The sequence below is a fragment of the Asparagus officinalis genome, chromosome 5 (genome assembly GCF_001876935.1).
Source record: "Asparagus officinalis chromosome 5, Aspof.V1, whole genome shotgun sequence".
Taxonomy (NCBI): Eukaryota; Viridiplantae; Streptophyta; class Magnoliopsida; order Asparagales; family Asparagaceae; genus Asparagus; species Asparagus officinalis.
Window position 1 is genome coordinate 126,628,448 of NC_033798.1, and position 21,093 is coordinate 126,649,540.

At 33.4% G+C, this 21,093-nt stretch overlaps 1 protein-coding gene across 5 annotated transcripts; it reads right to left on the minus strand.

Annotated features, from left to right (window-relative positions):
• Positions 393-5,997, minus strand: LOC109841197 (GTPase LSG1-2-like). 5 transcript variants are annotated; one of them, XM_020410105.1, is made up of 9 exons: positions 5,704-5,988; positions 5,531-5,623; positions 4,686-4,779; positions 3,735-3,791; positions 3,459-3,538; positions 2,891-3,038; positions 2,100-2,176; positions 1,662-1,784; positions 393-1,322 (listed from the first exon to the last, which is right to left on the minus strand). In XM_020410105.1, exons 2-7 carry the CDS (start codon positions 5,605-5,607, stop codon positions 2,147-2,149), a joined length of 486 nt encoding a protein of 161 aa, XP_020265694.1. In that variant the 5' UTR covers positions 5,608-5,623; positions 5,704-5,988; the 3' UTR covers positions 393-1,322; positions 1,662-1,784; positions 2,100-2,146. The 5 variants fall into 5 exon arrangements, with proteins under 5 accessions (XP_020265694.1, XP_020265692.1, XP_020265691.1 ...); XM_020410103.1 differs by lacking the exon at positions 2,100-2,176 and having other exon boundaries at positions 393-1,314; positions 5,704-5,997; XM_020410102.1 differs by lacking the exon at positions 2,100-2,176 and having other exon boundaries at positions 5,704-5,997.

Genomic DNA, 21,093 nt, shown 5'->3' on the forward strand with positions numbered 1-21,093 from the left:
CGTTGGGAAAAGTATATCTTTTAGCGGCGCATAATATTTTGCATCGGCAAAAGATATGCAGAATTTTCTCAAATAAAAGGGTGCGTCGGCAAAAGTAGTACTTTTGGCGACGCATGCTACGTTGGCAAAAACCAAAACGTCGGCAAAAACATAACTTTTAGCAACGCAAAACTGTTCGTCGCTAAAAATTATACTTTTGACGACGTAATTTAGCATCGGTAATAGTGTAGCTTTTAGCGACACTTCATTCTGCATCGCTAAAAGCTATATCTTTGGCGACGCAAGATAGCGTCGCTAAAATATATTACTTTTGGCGACGCAATTCACATCAACAAAGAATTGCACTCATTCACAAAAAAATTGCACCCATTCACATCAACAAAGAAACCAAATATCAAATTATACTCCAAACACGTATATTATGATAAACAAAGAATTTACTCCCATTACAAATTAGTTACATTCATTTCCATTTCCAAATCAACACTCAAAGGCCTGTTTAAATATTCCAGTTTGCTTGTAATCCATAAAGAAAAAAGAAAGAAACACAATTTGCTTGATCAAATTCGTTGCTTGATCTCATCTGTTATGCTTCTCTGCCTCATCTGGTGCATAATTCTTCCTTTTGCTTCATATTCCTATTCCCCTGTCCACATTGACTCGTGCTGCATGAAAGTGATTTACTGAAATACAACTTTGACCTGTGGAATAAAGGAATTGAATACAAAAAACATGTCAGTTTCGAAATAAAATAACAGAAGTTCATTGTAAGGTTCTATTTTATGAATGCATTTAAATTTCTAACTGAAGAAAACCTGAAATTCTTGTGCTATGGGACTTACAGAACCATTCATCGTGAAACTTCTTTATAGAGGGCTTAGTCAATTGGTTGATGGTGTACAATCATTGCTACAACTGTGAGAACTTAATCTGTTTCTGTATTCTGAAACAGGCAATTTGATTTGTTCCAGCTACAGTCACCGTTATCAAGGTGTGCATAGTACAATTTCTAATTTTTTCTATTGTATGATCAGAAAATGTGAGTTCAAAATTACAAAAGTATCATCAAAGTAAAAGAATAACCACAATTCATTGAAATCTGACAAAAAGTTTGCCATGAGGAGATGTTGAATCATCAATAATCCTTGGGTTTGTAAGCATTAAAGGTCTTGAAATGAATTAGCAAACCAAAACCATTTTCAAGGGCAGTGGACTTCTCATACAAGTAACATATCATTGCAAACCCACTTAAGGTGCCTAAGATGAAAAACTAAACATACCCCAGTTGTGTTTTGCCAATACCTGGAACTCCACCTGCAAAGCTATATATAATGAATATAGAAGCATACACATCTCAATTCCAAACCTAAAGGCAATGAGAGCATAAGAAGAAAAAAATGGAGAGAAGCTCCAAGCAGGGATCTGGCACAGCTCCATGTGCATGTAGACTATGCCAGGTTTATGGAAATATACCCAAGCCATAAACTGCCTTTTAATTTAGACGAATGTTTTCTGCAAATTTCAAGCATATCCTCTATTGTCACAAGTCTTCAGCAGAAATATAAATATCATAGGCAAACAAAACATCTATGTTGGATCATATTGCTAATTAGTTTAGAATGCAAAAAATCATTTGAACAGAGGTTTAGATAGATATATACCAACTTCAGTAACTTCTTTGCAATGAATACCACCTCCAAGTATGCCATCTAGATCTTCACAATTGGTACTTATGTGTTTCAGAGCTTGTTCCTCGAACAGAATATCCCAAGCAGTCTGAGCTCCTATAAGAAACAATATTGCTTTTTTGTGAAATCAGAGGCCTTGGGCAGCAAGAAAATACATGTACCCACCAATAGCACCATTTAAAACAGCATTGCCACCACCTAATCTTACAGATGAACTACTTTCTGATGCAACCTTGAGGATACTGGGAAATTTATCAGGTAACTAAAATCATCAAAGCAAAAAAAATTACTGCATTGAGTTACACACAATTCTTTAACTAAAAAAAATACTGCATTTTCTTCCAATTTCATGCATAAATCACAAACATTCCAGGTACGAGTCACAAACATGTCATGCATAAATTAACAGACCTCTTCCTGCAAGGGAAAAGTGTATATTGTCGTTCCAAGGTTTTTATTTATCCTTCATGACAGTGGTATCCGAATTCCTGTTAGCAGAAAACAAATGTATGCGCACTATTAGTTAATTTATTGAGCACAAAACCAATTTAACTACTGAAGGTTAAAGCTAACAATGTAGAGACTGCAAAGAAAAAGGCTTTCAGGTATACAAGGATGCATCTAGACACATTGGCTTTCCGAACTGATGTTACAGCCTCTTCTTAGAATGATCCCATAGGAAAAATCAAGAGCAATAGTATAGCAAAACTATCTCTAACTGGTGTTAATTTACACATATAAGTGCAAACTTGTACATATCCTAGCTTGTAGGGGTACTACAAATTGGTGTTAATTTACACATACAAGTGCATACTTGTATATATATACTCGTAAATATTGAAGAAAAGAGATATCCCATTTTCTAGACATAAAATGCTATGCTAGATCCTCTTCCATAACGGAAGCTGTTACTAGCCTTGTATACCAGTCATTACAATAGAGCTTCTCTATCACACTCATAAACTGCAGATCAAAAATCAGAAATATGTGGCAGGTAGTAATATTAACTAGTTTCTTTTGATGTTTCCATACAATATAAAGTGCAGGAGACTATACAATATAAAGTTTCTTTTAATATTAACTAGTTTCTTTTGATGTTTCTATAAGTATCGTGTGAACCATTAATATCCTTAGATATAGGTCAGCAAATGTAGTAAGAGAATCCAATTGCTGCTGATAGTGAGAAGTAAATTATAGCGTACCATTTCACCATTGGTAAGCAAAGGCACATTGGACACAGAAGTAACCCCTTGAAGCATCTCCATATCCGAACCTCGCCCAAATCTCATGTGACCCTGCAACATAGCCTCAGCTCCATACTGCATGTCCTCCCTATTCCTCCCCGCAAAACTGAACTCATTATCAATATCATCAGGCTCACAAAAGTGCATACATATGCACAAAAACTGGCCGAGAACAAACTTGAACTAGCATTTGGGGGTATTAACAACCAGGCCTACACAAACAACCATTCAGAAACTGGTTCTGCATACTTCGTTCAAGTACTCGCCAAAGCTATCTTCATATCTACCGAAAATAAAATTCTTGATAGGAACCTGATTATTCACAAACTAATAGACATATCTACCGAAAATAAAATTCTTGATAGGAACCTGATTATTCACAAACTAATAGAAGTCGATATGAAATGCATTTTCTGGATCCTGAGTAAGTAATAGAAGTCGATATGAAATGCATTTTCTGGATCCTGAGTAAGTATGCAGAACCAGTTGAAAGGGAGGGGGGTGTGAGATGATTACAACCACGTACCACACAGTGAATGGCAATAGATCTGCCTTGTTAACAAGAAGCAAAGTTTTCTTTTGCTCATCAATTTCTTGTGCATATGCCTACACATTGGCAGTGAGTCATTAAGTGTAATAACTGCCAAAATTTGTTCAGCAACATATAGATGGGACAAGAAAAGGCTGATAATTGCAGCTAATATTTTATAAGTTTTCCAAATCTTGACCATCAAGTTTTATACCATACGCAGAAATAAAAATAAAAAAATAAAAGATAGGATTTTCAAATAAGCAAACATACCTCAAGATCAGGACATCGGTAAAATAATGGATCCCGGGCATCGACAACCATCACCAACTGGAAAAAGAACAAAGTACAAAACTTGTATATTAAGGAAAGGAGTGCATATTGTCGAAATGGGAGTTCGAAAACAAATGTAATGAAAACCGTGCAGTTATGGAACTTGAACAGGTTCGTTCATTAAAATTTAAACAGAATGAAATGTTATGTTCCCTAATTACTATACATAAGCGAGAAATAAGCCATACATAAAAACGAAGACCATCCTTCATATAAAATCCAAGACCTTTAATGTCTATAAGGGTTGGAGGAAATTCTTCATATATGTATGCTTGTATAGCTACAGAAAATACTGATTCTTAATACGCAGGTTCTTAAATAAGTTCCTTTACCGAAGTTAGTAAAAGTTAATATATCGTAAGGTAACAATTAGATATGATACCCAAGAACAAATAAATATCGCCATAAGTAAAACAAGTAAAAAAATACAAAAGTAAAAGGAGTCATCACATATACTGATCATGATATTCCATTACCATATAATATGTTATGATAGATTGTTTTTAAACTGAATAAACCTAATTGATTCACTCAACATGGTTATGTCATATAGTAGAACATACAAATAACAAAAATTATAGGTCGCACATTTATTTCTGTCTCATGATCATATGTACCTGTATTAGTGCGTTCAAACTATCTAAGAAATAGCCAAATAGAGATGATATCTATTTGCCCACCAACTTTATACTTTAGAGAGTGAAGGCAACTTTTATACTCTAATAATCATTTGATCAATAAAAGAGAAAATACAAGATTAATGTTCAAATAATAATAGATGGTAAGTAAAGTAGATGATAGACATGTTACGACCTTTCATAAGCAAGACTTCAACAAAAATGTGAATTCAAAAATTAGAACTGACATTGCAGAACTTAAGCCAAACTTTACCAGATCACTTCGTTCAAGTACTCGCCAAAGCTGTCTCCATATGTCCAGATTCTTTTCAAAAGGAGTAAGGACAAGTTTGTCATTCTCCTCGAGCCTATAATTTAAAAAAGATAGTTTTAGAAACATGGCATAATAACTATATCTACCAAAAATAAAATTCTTCAAGTTAGTTGTTACTCAATTTAAAAATAACTAGTGTGAAACATGGAAGATGTGAATTGTGAAACATCAGGGCCACCATAATGATTCCTCATGTTACATGTAAAACCATAAAACTAAATTCAAATGTCCTTACAAATCCTGAATATATAATATTAGAAAATGCAGCGCTTTTCCAGGTTTATTTAAAACTAATAGAAGTAGATGTGAAATGCATTTTCTGGATCCTGAGTAAGTATGTAGAACCAGTTGAAAGTGACAGGAACCAGAGAAAAACACCACAAAGGATGTTGAGTATACTCTATAACTGATTTCAAGAGAAATACACTAATTAGCCACTAATCATAATCTTAAATGTTCATCTAGAAAACGTAGAATCAAACATTATTAACTAATTAATTATCAAATATTTTTTTCCTTTTTTATCCACATTCTTTTGCAGTTAGATACATTATTAACTAATCAAACTTGAAATCCTTTCAGCACCAAGATGACAATCACAAAACTCTCACTTTGCGAGATTTCTGCGCCAAACTAAGAACTCCTACCTCTCGTTAGCATCAAACTCCTCTAGTGACATGCTAGCATTCCATGGCGGCTTACATAGAACAATGATAAAAACTTCCAACATTTAAACTTAAAAAAAACCAAAAAAATATCATAAATTCAAATAAAAAGAACCAAACCTCCGAGGAACTCGGAGACTGCCAGCGTGCAGAGCCTCCTCTTCTCTCTGCTCCTCCCTCCTCTCCTCCACTGACATGACCCCATCCAAATCCCTAATCCCAAACAATCAAAATCACATCTTTTCAATCAAAAACCAATCTTTTCAAATAAAAGGGGGCAGAAAACAACATACAGATTAACAAGGAGACTTGGGCCAGGGTTATCTCCTCAGCCGCAAACTGCTGCCCCTCGGCGTTCGTCACGATCGTCGGCTTCCCTCCCTCCATCGCCGCCACCGCCGAGTTCGTTGCTCCGAGGTCGATTCCGACGACCTTCTCGTTTACGACGCGGAGAGGGCGGGGCAGTGGATCGCCGGAGTCTGAGGTTGGATTGGGAGGGTTTGAAGGAGGAGGAGAAGAGGGACTTTGAGGAGGAGAAGGGTTTTTTGGAGGAGGGCAGAGGGGAGGACGAGGTTTCAAAAGAGGGGGAGGAAATGAAAAGTAGGCGGGGAAATGAAAAAAAGAGGGGCTTTTTTTTTGGCGACGCACGTGAATAAAAAAGCATCGGTAAAATATACATTTTGCGACGAAAAGTTTTGCGTTGTCAAATGTATAATTTTTTAGGATGAATATTTTGACGTCACTAAAAACTATTTTTTTACCGATGAAAATGAAAAAACGTCAGGAATTCCATACACTTTTACCAACGCTAAGTTAAAACATCGCAAATAATATACACTTTTAGCGATGCTAATTATAAACGTATGGAAAAATATATGTTTTGCCGACGCTAACTAAAATCGTTGGGAAAAGTGTAATTTGCTGTAGTGTATTATCATAACTCCCAATTTTATTAGATCACATTAAATTAAGGTTTTTACTATAGGATAACTATTCTCTAGATTATTAAATAAATTAAATCTAAAATAATAACTAAATCAATTATCATAATAGTATTAGATTATCAAGTGTATGATGTTCTAACCTAATGTAGGAATTATTATTTATGCAATGATGCAACTCCGATTAGATTATGATAGTACAAAATTATATTAAACATCATATTTTTAATAGTATAAGATTATAATTAAACATTAATCTTTTTAGTGCTTATCAGCTTCAAATAACGTTTATATCTCATTTAGAGTGGTTTTAAATAAAAAATAAAATAATTAATTATGTAACTTTAATTAAATTAATAAATTAATCGTTATCTAATCGAATTGTTCATAATAACTTGGTGTTTATGTGCGCATATGTAAAGGCATGGATGAAACATTTTATTCAGACTTTAAAGTTTATAGCGCCTAAGAGACACAAACCAAGATAGAAAATAGTTCACACTTCTCTAATTCTACTTTAAGTGGTCCCTACAAAACTTAGATTTTCTAATAAGTGAAAATTTGATGTCCCTCTAATGGAAACATTTCATAAAGAAGAAAATTAGCAGTTTGGAAAGCTTCTTTTCGTGCATTAACACCTTTGATAAGTGAGCTCCTCTTGGTACCTCCAACAAATTATCACGAACCCCTCCAACTTCCATCTGTTTCATTCCACTCCCTATATAATCTCCTTTTCTTTCTCAGGTCCCCTCTCTACCTCTCTTCACATAACAAATACTAGATCAAATCAAATAATTAAAGTGTCCAAGTTCTACTTTTTTCCCCTTGGTTATTCTTCTTTGCTCTGCCAATGTAAGGAAATTGAAGGAAGATGGGGAGTTCGAATACTAAAAGACATGCTTCTGCCATTGAGGCAAGCTTGGCATTAGCGGTGAGGTGAATTTGGTGAAAGTGGTTGTTGTGAGCTTGGTGATTTCGGTAGTAGGGGCGGAGACGATGTCAGAGGGCAATTGTGGTTGATTCGATGAAGATGGTGGGTTTGACAAAGAAAGTAGTGGCCGGTAATTCGATCGAGGAAGGGGATGTGGATTTGGAGGTGGTGATGAAGGTTTCGGTGGAGAAGGAGGGTGTCAGAGGAGTTTATGATGAGTTTGGGATATGAGTTTCGTCCATTCACATTTTTTAGTACTTTTGTGCATGGATAAATGCATTCATATTATCTAAATTGAAGTTTCAGAGTGGTATGTGTTGTCGTAAAAGAAGAAACTTATTTTTTATCCACATCTCTTTGTTTCTTTTTCGTCTTATATATGTGGTGTAAATTGAGACAAAAAGATTTAGGGAAAAAAATATAATTGCACAAAGGGAGAGACTCTTTGTGTGCGAAAGTCACCGAGTCTATTCTTTAATGCTAAAAGAATTTTGTCACATATCATTTGCTTTAGGATGTGTAGTTCTAATTATGTTGATGTGTTTCATGTAAAATTTTGTGCTACTTATTCTCTATGGTTCACTGAAGATCCCAATAAAAGGATAACAAGTGTATCTACATGCATACATACATAAACTATATTTTTCTTCAAAATTTTCACATAACATCCAATCTTATATTTAATATAGTTAGATATATAATTTTAAACTATAGTATAAAAATTTTATACTAAAGTTTAAGTATTAATAATTAATGAACTTTATATCTATATTATATTATATATTATACTATAATTATAATTATAATCAAACAAATATGTACACTTAAAATTAATGTATGATATAAATATTTATCATAGTATGATATCTCTATATTATACTAAACTTTATATCTATAGTGTGTTATACATAAAAGAAGAATGTATACTAAAATATATTTTAATATATCTGTATGTAACTATACTATAATATATTTTATATATTATACTATAACTTTGAATGGTACATTTGTTACAACTCAAAGCATATTGTTATGGACGTATATTAGCATGCAAAGCCCACTACAGGTTTCAATGTTTGCACAGCTTTAATGTCTAATAACATATACTAAATGCAATAGGAGTTATATTTTATGAGTCATTTAGTTATTTTGAAATGGTATCCATGAGTCACTTTTTTATGGCTCAAGAAAAGTAATGAATTCTAATAGTCTTTATTTGTAGTTATAAATATTTTAAGCATATGATAAAAAGAAGTAGATATTGTTGGCCTTTTTGTTTTGATGATGTTTTACAAATAATCCCTAATATTGTTTGTCTAGTGTTTGTGTTTTCTTATTAGGTATTCTAAACAAACAACGATGTCGGATGTTGGTTGGATTGAGCCTACATGAGCACATCAAAAGGAGGTTGGCAGAATAGTAGAGTAAAGCAATACTGTAGGCATCTAAAATTACCTATGAGAGCCCGCACGCAGCTCGAAATGAAGAGTGGACGCGTCAAGAAGAATTATCCAATTGGCTGCTGCGCACATCAGTCAACGCACACACGACAGTCAGCTCGCGCGCATCAATCAACTTACACGCGTCAATCAACACGCACGTGTCAATCAACACGCACACGTCGATCAACTCAAAGTGACTGAATGCACTCGTCAGTCAACTTGCGCTCGTCGGTCAAATCCAAAGTGTCTGACGTGCTTATCAGTCAGTTCCAAGTATCGTAAAGAAGCTAACGAGCGCATGAAGCAAGTTAGCAAATCATACAAGTCAACAAGATGGCCAAATACGCAAAACGGTGGAAAGTACAAGTCCCGAAAAAGTCAGAAAACACAAAGTTTAGCAAAAGGCCAAACTACCCGCGCCCGCGCCGACCCGCGCCCCCCGCGGGTCAACAGCACCCGTCGCGCTGTTTTGACCCCCTGACGCGTTTTCGACAGTTTTGAGCGGTTTTCTTAAAATTTATATGTTCCAGTGGTTCCTAACTGCCTAAATATCATCTACAAACGTGGTTAGGCCGTTATTAACTGAAGATATGGCCAAATCCCTCATTCTTATCTGAAAAACCTCCAACCGAAGCCTATAAATACAGGCCTAGGGGTTCAGTTTATAGGGACGGCTTATTATCAACAGGGCGAGGTGCTGTCGGATCGAGGAGTCTGTAGGATCTGAAATAGATACACTAGGACACTAGAGGGGGGAATAGTATTATTTTAAAATTTATGCAAAGTAGATTATAAATTACAAAGAAAAATGGTAATCTCAGAAATTCACAAACATTATTAGATTTTGGCATAAATTGTCTCATATCATCCATAATGTGTGACAATTCAAGTGCAATTAATTTATCTAAAAATCCGATTCAACATTCACGTACAAAACATATTGATATTAGACATCATTTCTTACGTGATCATGTGCTTATTAAAGGTGACATTTTGTTAGAATTTATACCTACTGATAAACAAAATTCAGATATATTAACTGAGCCTTTAAAAGAAAAAATTTATGTTAAATTAAGAAGAGAATTAGGTATATGTTCAATTGATGATTTAAATTAAAGTTCAATTGATGATTTAAATTAAAGTTTTTTTGTATTCACAGGTTTTATAGTCGACTAATTTACATTATAGTCGACTACATGCACAAACAGTGCATATAGGATTTTCTGTAAATTTCAGTATAGTCGACTAATTTTCTTTGTAGTCGACTACTTTTTATTACAGTCTGTAAATAAACTTTCTGTCGACCAACATGTAGTCGACCACTTTTATTTATAGCCGACTACTAACATCAGTTTTTCAATTTACAGACTTTTAGTCTGTTGGATTTTTTTTACAATCAAATCCACAACCCAATACTCGTTTAACTTACAATCAAATCTCAACCATTCAATTATCTGATCAAATCCTAGCCTTATATCTATTGTTTATTTAGATCAAATCCAAACCACACAGTTTTTTTCTTAACTAATCTTGACCATTCAAGTATTTGATAAGAATAACTTCTTAAAATCCCTAATTCTCTCTCTTCTTCCCCACAACTGATCCCTCCTCTTCCCCATTTCAGAAATTCCGTTTCCCCATCTAGGGCATCTTAAAATCTCATCTTTCCCACTTATTTCTTCAATAATTTCCTTGATTCCAAGCTCTATTCAGGTCCTGTAGTCGACTACAAGCAAGATTAGTCGACTACATCTAGGGTTTCATCATTTTGGGTAAGCTTTTCAATCCTTTCTTGGTTTTCAAGTTCATTTCGTGTTCTTCATCATGTCTAGAGCTAAGAAAGCTAAACAAACTCATTCTAATGTTAATGTTCTTCATCATGTCTAGAGCTAAGAAAGCTAAACAAACTCATTCTAATGTTAATGATGAAATTATTGTCTATTTAAGTCTAGAGCTAAGAAAGCTAAACAAACTCATTCTAATGTTAATGATGAAATTATTGTCTATTTAAAAAGTTCGGATTTACTTGAAGAATTCAATAAAATATCATCTTTCGAAATTCTTCCAGGTAGATTCGTCAAATTTGATGATTTCATACCATCAAATTTCAGTTCTTATTTTGAAAATGTGGGTCTTTTAGAATTATTTTTATCGGAAAATAGAAAACCTACATATCTGTTCTTTGTTCATTTGTTTTACACTAATATCACTCGTGTGGAAACAATTCGTGGACATGAAAAATTAAGCACACTTGTAAAAGGGATAGAAATTGAATTGACTATTAAGTCAATTGGAAAAAAATTTAACATTCCCTATAAAGGTGTAACTCTTAGTTCCATCAAAATGAATGATGAAAATCTATTGTCTAATCATATTTTTCTTCTGGGTTATGGAAAACCTTTGAACAATTCAAATAAACTCCGTCCAATTCCTTGCTTTATTGCTAGAATCCTAGCATATAACATGTTTCCAAAAACGGGGAGCTTTCATTTTCTTTCCTTAGATTTAGCAAAAGCTCTTTATGCTATTATGGGAAATATTTAAGTAAATTGGGCTGCCATTTATTATGAAATTCTGTTAGCTATACCAAAAGGGTCTCTTCCTTATGGTGCTTTCTTAACAAAAATCTTTGAAAAATTCAATGTCGATCTAGCTTCAGAAAAATCGGTTGTTTGAACTGTCAAATTTTTTGACTCCAATGCTCTTACAAGAATGAAGTTAACTAATTTTAAAATTCATGATCAAAATCCTCACGATGAGCCTCCACCTTCTCAAGAACAACAATAACATGATATACCTCAATCATCTCATCAAGCCGGAACCTCATCTAGTCAACCACCACCACCATTTCCTTCATAACCTTCATGTTTTTCAGATGTGCAATACAACACACTATCTGCACGTATTCTTAAACTTGAAACTGGTCAAAGAGCTCAATATTCTCAGAATTCATATTTTATTAGTAATCAAGAAGAGCTAATCAAGAAGTTTGATGACTTGGACACGAAGCTTAGCGCATTCTTCCAAGGAAATCAACCTCCTCCAGCACCTTAGAAGTCTATGCATGCATCACATTAGATTTGGATGTTTTAGTGTTTAGTTTCAAAAAAATTATGTTTCTTGTTAGTTATCTATGTTTTAGTATCGAAAACTATGTAGTTGTGGGTTGGTATTAAGACATATGTAATATGTTATGTTGCTACTATGTCAAGTATGTTGAAGTATTATGTTGCTATTATGTGTTTATATTACTATGGTGTTTTTTTTTGGGTAGTTAATATATGTGCTATATATTTTAAACAGATTATGGTGATGAACATTGTGGAACTTTTGATCTTTATGGCAAGTCTTTGCCTACCTATTTGGATGGGTGAAGTTATGGACTATGTTCATAATCTGGATGATTTGTTTGAAGTATTAGCTCATGTTGAAGAAATAATGTCATGTTTAGCATAAATGTTTATCTCTTTTTGTTGATAACAAAGGAGGAGAAATGGTATAAATATTAGACTTATGTAATGTTATAGACTCTAATATGCATATATACAGAGGGAGTAAGTATGTTTATTTCATAATGTTTAAATTTGTTTATAAAATACTTACATATGCATAAATTGTTTGTCATCATCAAAAAGGAGGAGAATGTTGAATATCAAGTCTCCATGATATTATTTTAATGATAACAATTTTATACAATATGTGTTATACAATTGTACTAACATTTATATGCAGCTTTCAATATCAAAATATAAACAAATGCAAGTTGAGTTCAAGGCATTATGAAGTGAAGATGATGAAGAACATATGAGATAATGTATATTATATTTTCTTTACTTAGAATTATTGTACAAGCATTGATCACTCACACACACACACATAATATTAGAACATACTAACACAGGCTTAGTGTGTAGGTTAATTATAGAAATCCCCTATATTAACCATTAGATTTTATAATTAATATTTGAGTGTCAAAACATTTTTAACCATTAGATTTTATAATTAATATTTGAGTGTCAAAACATTTCATACATTACATTTTTCTGTAAAAACTCAGTATAGTCTTTTATAATTAATATTTGAGTGTCAAAACATTTCATACATTACATTTTTCTGTAAAAACTCAGTATAGTCAACTAATGCTGAATATAGTCGACTATAAAAGTTTCAGTCATATTTCTGTAAAACACATGACTAGTCGACTAATGTCGAATATAGTCGACTACAAAAGTTTCAGTCATGTTTCTATAAAACATATGACTAGTCGACTAATGCTTATTATAGTCGACTACTCAGAAATTTTTCTGTTTCACTAAGTCGATTTTAACTCGGTATAGTTGACTACTATGTCGTGTAGTCGACTACAGATACAGTTTTTTCAGATTTTAAAGTTTGAATTAATGACTGTTTATAACCATTTTTAAATGTTTTTAAAGTTAAAATAATTATATTTTCAAGGGCTATAAATAGGTTATTTGTTCAGAAAAAATGTACAGACTTACATACCCATAAGCTTTGATCTTTGTGCATTTTTTAAGTGTAAAAATATTCAGATTTTGAGAAAAAGAAAAGTTTCTAAAATTGCCTTTGTTCATCATTCAAATACTTATTATTTAGGCAATTTACAGAAGTTAGAATCATTTCTAAGCCACTACTACACTACACTACAAATCAAGCCTTATAGGAATTGAATTGTTGCTTCAAAAGTTCTCTCGGTTTGTGAGAAGTGTTAATCTCTTGGTGTAGACGGTAAAAAATATCTCTATAGGCTCACAGGAAATTCGCCTGTGAAAAAAGCTCGCACGCCCGGTTCTCTGGCACGGGCCTAAATCGCATGGACATCGCACATGCTCGATTCTAAGTTCGCCTTACGGTCGGCTCGCCAGCACGAGTTAAGATCGATTAGGATGGCGGAAGTTCGCCTTTCACTCAACTCGCCTGCCCGAGTCCAGAGTCGAATCCGCCAGCAAACCCCAAGACCGTCAGTACAGCTGGGTATCCACTACCCCACGTGCTGAGATGGACCTTCCCATCTCTCTCGACCCGAAGAGAGAGAGAGCGCGATACCCCAGGACCGTCAAACGGCCGCTCGCAGTACGCGCAGCACGAAAGCCTGGACAGGTGTCGAGTCAACCTGAGCATTCATAAATGCGACTCACCTCGGATGTCTGAGCCAAGAGCTGGATCCGCCGGCACTCGGCAAGCTGGCTAGACCCACTCGAGTACTGTACACCTACTTCACCGCCTCTCCTGACCGGAAAGGAGAAAGCACCGTGCTCAAAGCACGCCGGGCGGTCACGCACAGTACAAGTGATCGGACAGACACTTCATCGATCTGCGAACTCATAAATGCGGTTCATTAATGCTGGTCAAATCCACTCGGATAGCAGTCGTTCGTTGCCTCACACACAAGAATGGGCCTTCCCATCGTAGGTGACAGGACATAGAGCACAATCCCTGGAATGACCGTTCATGGTATCGAGGAACGGCGAGACGTCTCTGAAGAGGATGTGGTCACATCCCACAATTCAAGGAGAAGTCGAGCTGTCCTTCTTTCATTTAAAAGCCCCTTCCAGCACAATGGAAGAGAGGGTCGCAAAAACTTGGAGAAAAAAAAGTTGAGACCAAGCTGTTAGCAAATCCTTGCATTACAGCACTGCTGCCTAGTTCCGAGCTCCGATCGCCGACGAACTAAGCAGACCCGAACTCCATTACCCCGAGCTTCTACTGCGAACTGAAGCTCTCCAGCAACCTCATTCAAACGGTCCAAGGGAAGCAGACTCGACCCGAGCATCGAGCGAAGCGTCCTATAGCCACCTAAAGTCCCCACACAAAACAAAGAGGGCCTTCCCTCTGCTTCTGTTGTAAACATTTGATTTGTTAGTTTGTAATAAGCTTTCTTATAAATACAAACGAAACTCCTTTCTTCGGAAGAATCAAATTTTCACCCTACAGAAGATGGCGACCACAGTGGGAGAATCCGTTCATTCAGATGAATTGGTGGTGGCGCAGTCCGACGAAGTTGCTGCAGGGACTACGGTTGAGTCCCTTGTGATAATTTAAACTTAAAAAATTAGGTAGACTGTTAACACAAGATAAGTAGCGATAACTAAAAACTTAAGTAGACTGTTAACGCAAGATAAGAACTGAGAGACTGAAATATGATGGAGCATAAATTAGTTCCCTGCGGAAAAGTTTTCATCCACTGCATCATCCGCACCACCTTTGGTTTGATCCTTCAAGCCCAGCTCGATTGTAGTCTTAAGCAGCCTGGTTGCTTTTCTGCTGCTAGAAGCTCCTGTCCAGAATAAAGTAAACTGAGCAACGTTAGATGCTATTAGTTGTGGAGTAATTAGAACTTCGTTGAATATGAGGTTGTTACGATGATTTCATATCCACCAACAGAAGCATGGAAGGAGGACCCTCCAAAGAGCTCGGAGATCATTACTAACCAGGAAGTTGTTGGCCTTCTTGTTTTGATGATTTACAAACAATTTATATCTAATATTGTTTATCTAGTATTTGTGTTTTTTATTTATTATAGACAAATAATATGTTGGAGGATGGATGGAATTGCGCATTCACGATCATATCCAATGGAGGTTAACGGAATTGTGGAGTGAAGCCTATGCAATTCAAATTGAAGATCCAAGTTCTAGCTTCATCCGCAAGTGTACCAAGTTGAGCTACATCAAAGATCAATTAAGCTTGGGTATATTTAGTTTAGGTTTTATATTATGTGTGTTAGTACTTTAAGCGCAATCATATATACACACACATATTTGGTTTATATATATATATAGTTATATATATACACAAGTTTTGGTTTATGGACTTAACAATTATTATATACATATTTCATTAGATCTATAAAATTATTTCATAGAGTTTTAAAACATTGTTTATGTCAAAACATCAAATTTCATGTATATCACATTTTCATGTTTTGGACACACTTGCAAAATACATGAGTTTGCACAAATGGGAAACTCAATTTGAGAAATTCTTTTTCTAACATGTTCAATTTCATTTTTATAAATGTTTCCCAAAGTTTTATCAATTTTGGAATTAATTTGTTATGTTTATTTGAATTTACAAAATTAAGTTTTTAATTAGCTCATATTCGTGCACATGTTCGTGCATGTTTTTACAAAACTGATGCGTTTTCACAATTGGGAAATGTGATTTGAAAAATTTCTTTGTTTACATATTTATCATCATATATACATATACAAATATTTTCCCAAATTTTACTATTTTTGGAGTTGTTTTTATTTTCCATTTAATTTACAAAACCGTATTTTTTATAGTTTTTTTAGAAACTATATATCTGTGTTCAAACAATTATTTCTCTTAATGGGGAAATGATATTTCAGAAATATTTTCTCTAACATGTTTATCTACATGTCTAGAACATTTCTTAAATATTTCATGATTTTTGGAGTTGATTTACTATTTTTAATTGATTTTACAAAGTCAGATACGCAAAATTCCAGAATCTGTCAAAAATAAAAACTGTCTGTGAACAGTGTGGTCGATCGCACTGTAGCCCGGTCGACCGCACTGTAGCATGGTCGACTGCACTGTAGCAGTCGACCGTTGCACAATAACGGTAACATCTGTTTTTCTGTTTTTTATAGGTTTTTGAGGTTTTTTCTTGAATTGTTTTCTTCAAGCCTATATATACCCCTTTGCCATAACTATTTTCTACAACTAAGAGAGGGTTTAAAACTAAGTTTAAAAGAGTTTCATCAAGGGTTTAAGTTTTTGTTTAAGTGTGTTTAAAAAGTTTTTAAGCATTTGAGAGTTTGATTTTGGGAAATCAATTTCACAAGAGCATGAGGAGATTATCTATTGGTGTTTGAGCATCCAACCATCCTCCCTCAATCTCTTGATCTATTGAGAAGTTTTCTAAACTCTATTTCTAGCTCTTTTATATATATTTGATTATCATTGTTATTAAGCTAGAATTATATTGAGTTTAGTTTTGATTTATTTCTCTTTGCTTACACACACACAACCATTGAGCTTATTGTATTTACATTCATAGTATAATTGGGTTGTGAGATTGTGTAACCTAGAGAGTGAGCTTATATTGAGTTCTCATTCATTGTAGAGAACAAATCATTTGTTATATTATGAGATTATAAAGTTTTTGGTTAGCTAGAAACCGAGTGTGAAGTGGTTATATCCTCGAGGTGAGGAGCAGAGACGTAGGTCGTAGGGACCGAACTCCATGAATGAAATTGTGAGGTGTAAACGTTATTCGGGTGAGCGTAGAAAACCCGGTTATAATAGTGGATTTCTTCCCGGGAGTAGGGAGCGGAGACGTAGGACAGAAGGTCCAAACTCCGTGATCATTTGCTTGTGTTTTGTCTTTGGCGTACTTAATTCTTGTGTTCATATCTTATATCGCCATTGTTCTTTTGCTTATTTATATTGTCCTCTATATTGTTTCACCCTTGTGTTAGTTTATATATCCTCTCATGTATTTCACTATATATCTCATTGCTAGGATATTGTTCTTTGTTCATATTGCTTATTCTTGTTTGTAACATATTGTATATCTATCTTATAAGAATAATTTATTAATTAGTTTTAATTGATATAAAATTGGATTAGATTAGCATAAGACCCTAATTACCCCCCTCTAGAGTCTAACAATTGGTATCAAAACTTGGTGCTCTTTGATTTAAGGTCTAATCACATTGAGTTAAAGATCCAAGTTATCTTTTTGTGCTAATCCAATTTTTAATTTTTATATCTTGCTTGCATATATATAGCATATATACATTATGGATATGAACGATGCATCTTGTTTAGGTTATGCCATCAATATTGCTCCTAGATTAGATAATTTTCCTTATGCCCAATGGTGTGTTAGATTTAAACTTTTTATTCAATCTAAACACTTTGATTTATGAGAAATTATAGATGATGCTTATATTATGCCCACTATGGAGAAATCTAAGTGGAATAAAAATAATCATCGTATGTTTACAATGAACAATATTTTGTTAGAATATTTGCTAAATGCTTTTGATTCATCTCTCTCTAACAATTTTGTTCATTTTGATAGTGCTTACACCTTATGGAAATTTATTAAAGCACATCAAGGGGACTTGGAGGCTATCCGACAAGATTTGGAGGATCCGGCTTCAAGTTCATATGGAGCATCATGAACATGGGCACTAGGAGATAGCCCTAGTGAGGTTTGCGAGTTTGAATCCATTAATGATTTATCTAGTGATAAACTTGCTTGTGCTAGTGAGAGATTATTACATGCCTACAAGAAATTACAAAATGACTTTATTGATTTAAAAAGCAAGCATGATAATTTAGAATCCGATCATGAGGAGCTAGTGTCAAAATTGGATGTCATTGCAAAAGAAAATACCATGCTTAAAGAAAACAATGACATGTTAATTTTGAAAAATGAAAAATTAATCACATCTATAACTAGCTTATCTCATGAAAAAGATAATGCCAACTTAGAAGTAGAGAACATACAAAATGATACTGCTTCTGTCATAAATAACTATTTATGTTCTACTTCTAATAAAAATGCATATGTGCCCAATAATGAAGATTTGAATCTTATGAACAATCGCATTTCATCTTTAGATTCAACTTTAAAAATATGCATTGATAATCATAAGAAGCTTATGGATATATGTGCCAAATCTAAGTCAAAATCATCTACTCATTATGTACATATATATAGCAAAGTTTACAAGTACTCTATTTGCGGCCGTAAAGGTCATTTAGCTAAATTTTACTATGATGTACACAAACATAAAAATGTCAATGCTCCTTGTGCATCTCATGTAGCCTCTTCATCACATGTACACACACATGCACCCATTGTTCGTCACAAGCATGCTCACGTGTATCAATGTGATCTTTGTGGTCGTTTTGGTCATTTGACCAAGTATTATTTTGATTTGAAAAGAAAATCATGTTTGCCAAATGTTTCTAGTAGACCATATATTTTTAAATGTGATGTTTGTGGTAGATATGGCCACTTAGAAAAGTTTTGTTTTGATAATGTGTCACATTTGCAAAGAGTTTCAAATAATTTATCGGATCTCTTTCATTGCACAAATTGCAATAGGAAGGGTCATTTGAATGAATATTGTTTTGACCGTGTTAGTGCACCATATGTGCCCAAGAGGGTTCATAACCCTAGGGCTTTGAGCTTAAAAGATAGAGGTCATGTCCCTAAATCTCTTGGTACCAAGAATTCTTGGGTACCAAAACAAATTTGATTTTTAAAACCAAGTATTTTAGTGTTTTTTTTCTTTTCTTGGTTTTGAAAATTATGTTTTAAGATCTTTTGGTTATAAAAACAATTTTTCTTTTATCAAATCTTTTGTTTTCATGATTATTAGTTTTGATTTTGATGAGAGGTTTGTATTTATATAACCTTCCGGATTTATTAGGTGTTTATTCTCAAATCATGTTTACCGGATGCTTAAATGTTTATATGGGTTGTTTCTAGCTCAAGAGCTAGATATAGTTGCCTCTCTTGATTTTTAAAAATCAATGATGATTTGGCTTTATACTTTTAAAGATGATTTTTTTCATAGTTCATGATTCTTGTATGTTTTGTAATCTTATTTTTGAACTATGATAATTTTGTTTTGATTTGTTCTTTTGAATTCATTATATAGCACAAATAGATGATTCAGATTTCATATATGCTTTATAATGCATTCTATGAGTGGTTTGATCAAGTTCTTAAAACAAAGTTTTCTTTATTGATCAAACATCGTTTTTTGATTTAAATCTTGATTTATGATTTTATTTGAGTGATTTGTTTTTATTTAAGTGATTTGTTTTTCCCTTCTTTTGATTTCATAGATCTATCTTTATACACTATGTTTTTATATTTGTGCTAATGAGACACTATTTTTATTTTGATGTATCCACATGTGTTCTCATTATCTTAATGTATGTGAGTAAATTTTTAGCATGCTCTTATCTATGCTTGCTCACATGTTTTGCCTTGATCTTTATTTCATATATTCTATATGGCATTTTGATAGGGGGGAGCTATTCCCTATAGTTGTTTTATACTCACTCATGCATATTGATAGGGGAGCCTTCGCTCTCTTCCTTCTTTTGTTTTTCCCTTTTTGATGTTGTCAAAGGGGGAGAAATATTATAAGTATATTCTTTCTTGTTTATATGCATGATATATTATACTTTGTATATTCATTTCCTTTTATGCATATATCCTTTTTGTAAATTATTTGTCATCATCCAAAAGGGGGAGATTGTTAGCCTTCTTGTTTTAATGATTTACAAACAATTTATATCTAATATTATTTGTCTAGTATTTGTGTTTTCTTATTTATTATAGATAAATAATATGTTGGAGGATGGATGGAATTGTGCATTCACGATCATATCCAATGGAGGTTGGCGGAATTTTGGAGTGAAGCTTATGCAATTCAAATTGAAGATCCAAGTTCTAGCTTCATCCGTAAGTGCACCAAGTTAAGCTACATCGAAGATCAATCAAGCTTGGGTATATTTAGTTTAGGTTTTATATTATGTGTGTTAGTACTTTAAGCTCAATCATACACACACATATTTGGTTTGTATATATATAGTTATATATATAAACAAGTTTTGGTTTATGGACTTAACAATTATTGTATACATATTTCATTAGGTCTATAAAATTATTTTATAGAGTTTCAAAACATTGTTTATGTCAAAACATTAAATTTCATGTATATTACATTTTCATGTTTTGGACACACTTACAAAATAAAAGAGTTTTCACAAATGAGAAAATCAATTTGAGAAATTCTTTTTCTAACATATTAAATTTCATGTTTATAAATGTTTTCCAAAGTTTTATCAATTTTGGAATTAATTTGTTATGTTTATTTGAATTTACAAAATCAAGTTTTTAATTAGCTCATGTTCGTGCACATGTTCGTGTATGTTTTTACAAAACTAATGCGTTTTCACAATTGAAAAATGTAATTTGAAAAAGTGCACATGTTCGTGTATGTTTTTACAAAACTAATGCGTTTTCACAATTGAAAAATGTAATTTGAAAAACTTCTTTGTTTAAATGTTTATCATCATATATACAAACATTTCTCCAAGTTTTACTATTTTTGGAGTTGTTTTATTATTTTCAATTGAATTTACAAAACCGTATTTTCTGCAGTTTTTTTAGAAACTGTATATCTGTGTTCAAATAGTTATTTCTCTCAACTGGTAAATGATATTTCTTAAATTCTTTCTCTAAAATGTTTATATACATATCTAGAACCTTATCTCAAAATTTCATAGTTTTTAGAGTTGATTTACTATTTTTAATTAATTTTACAAAGTCAGATATGCAAA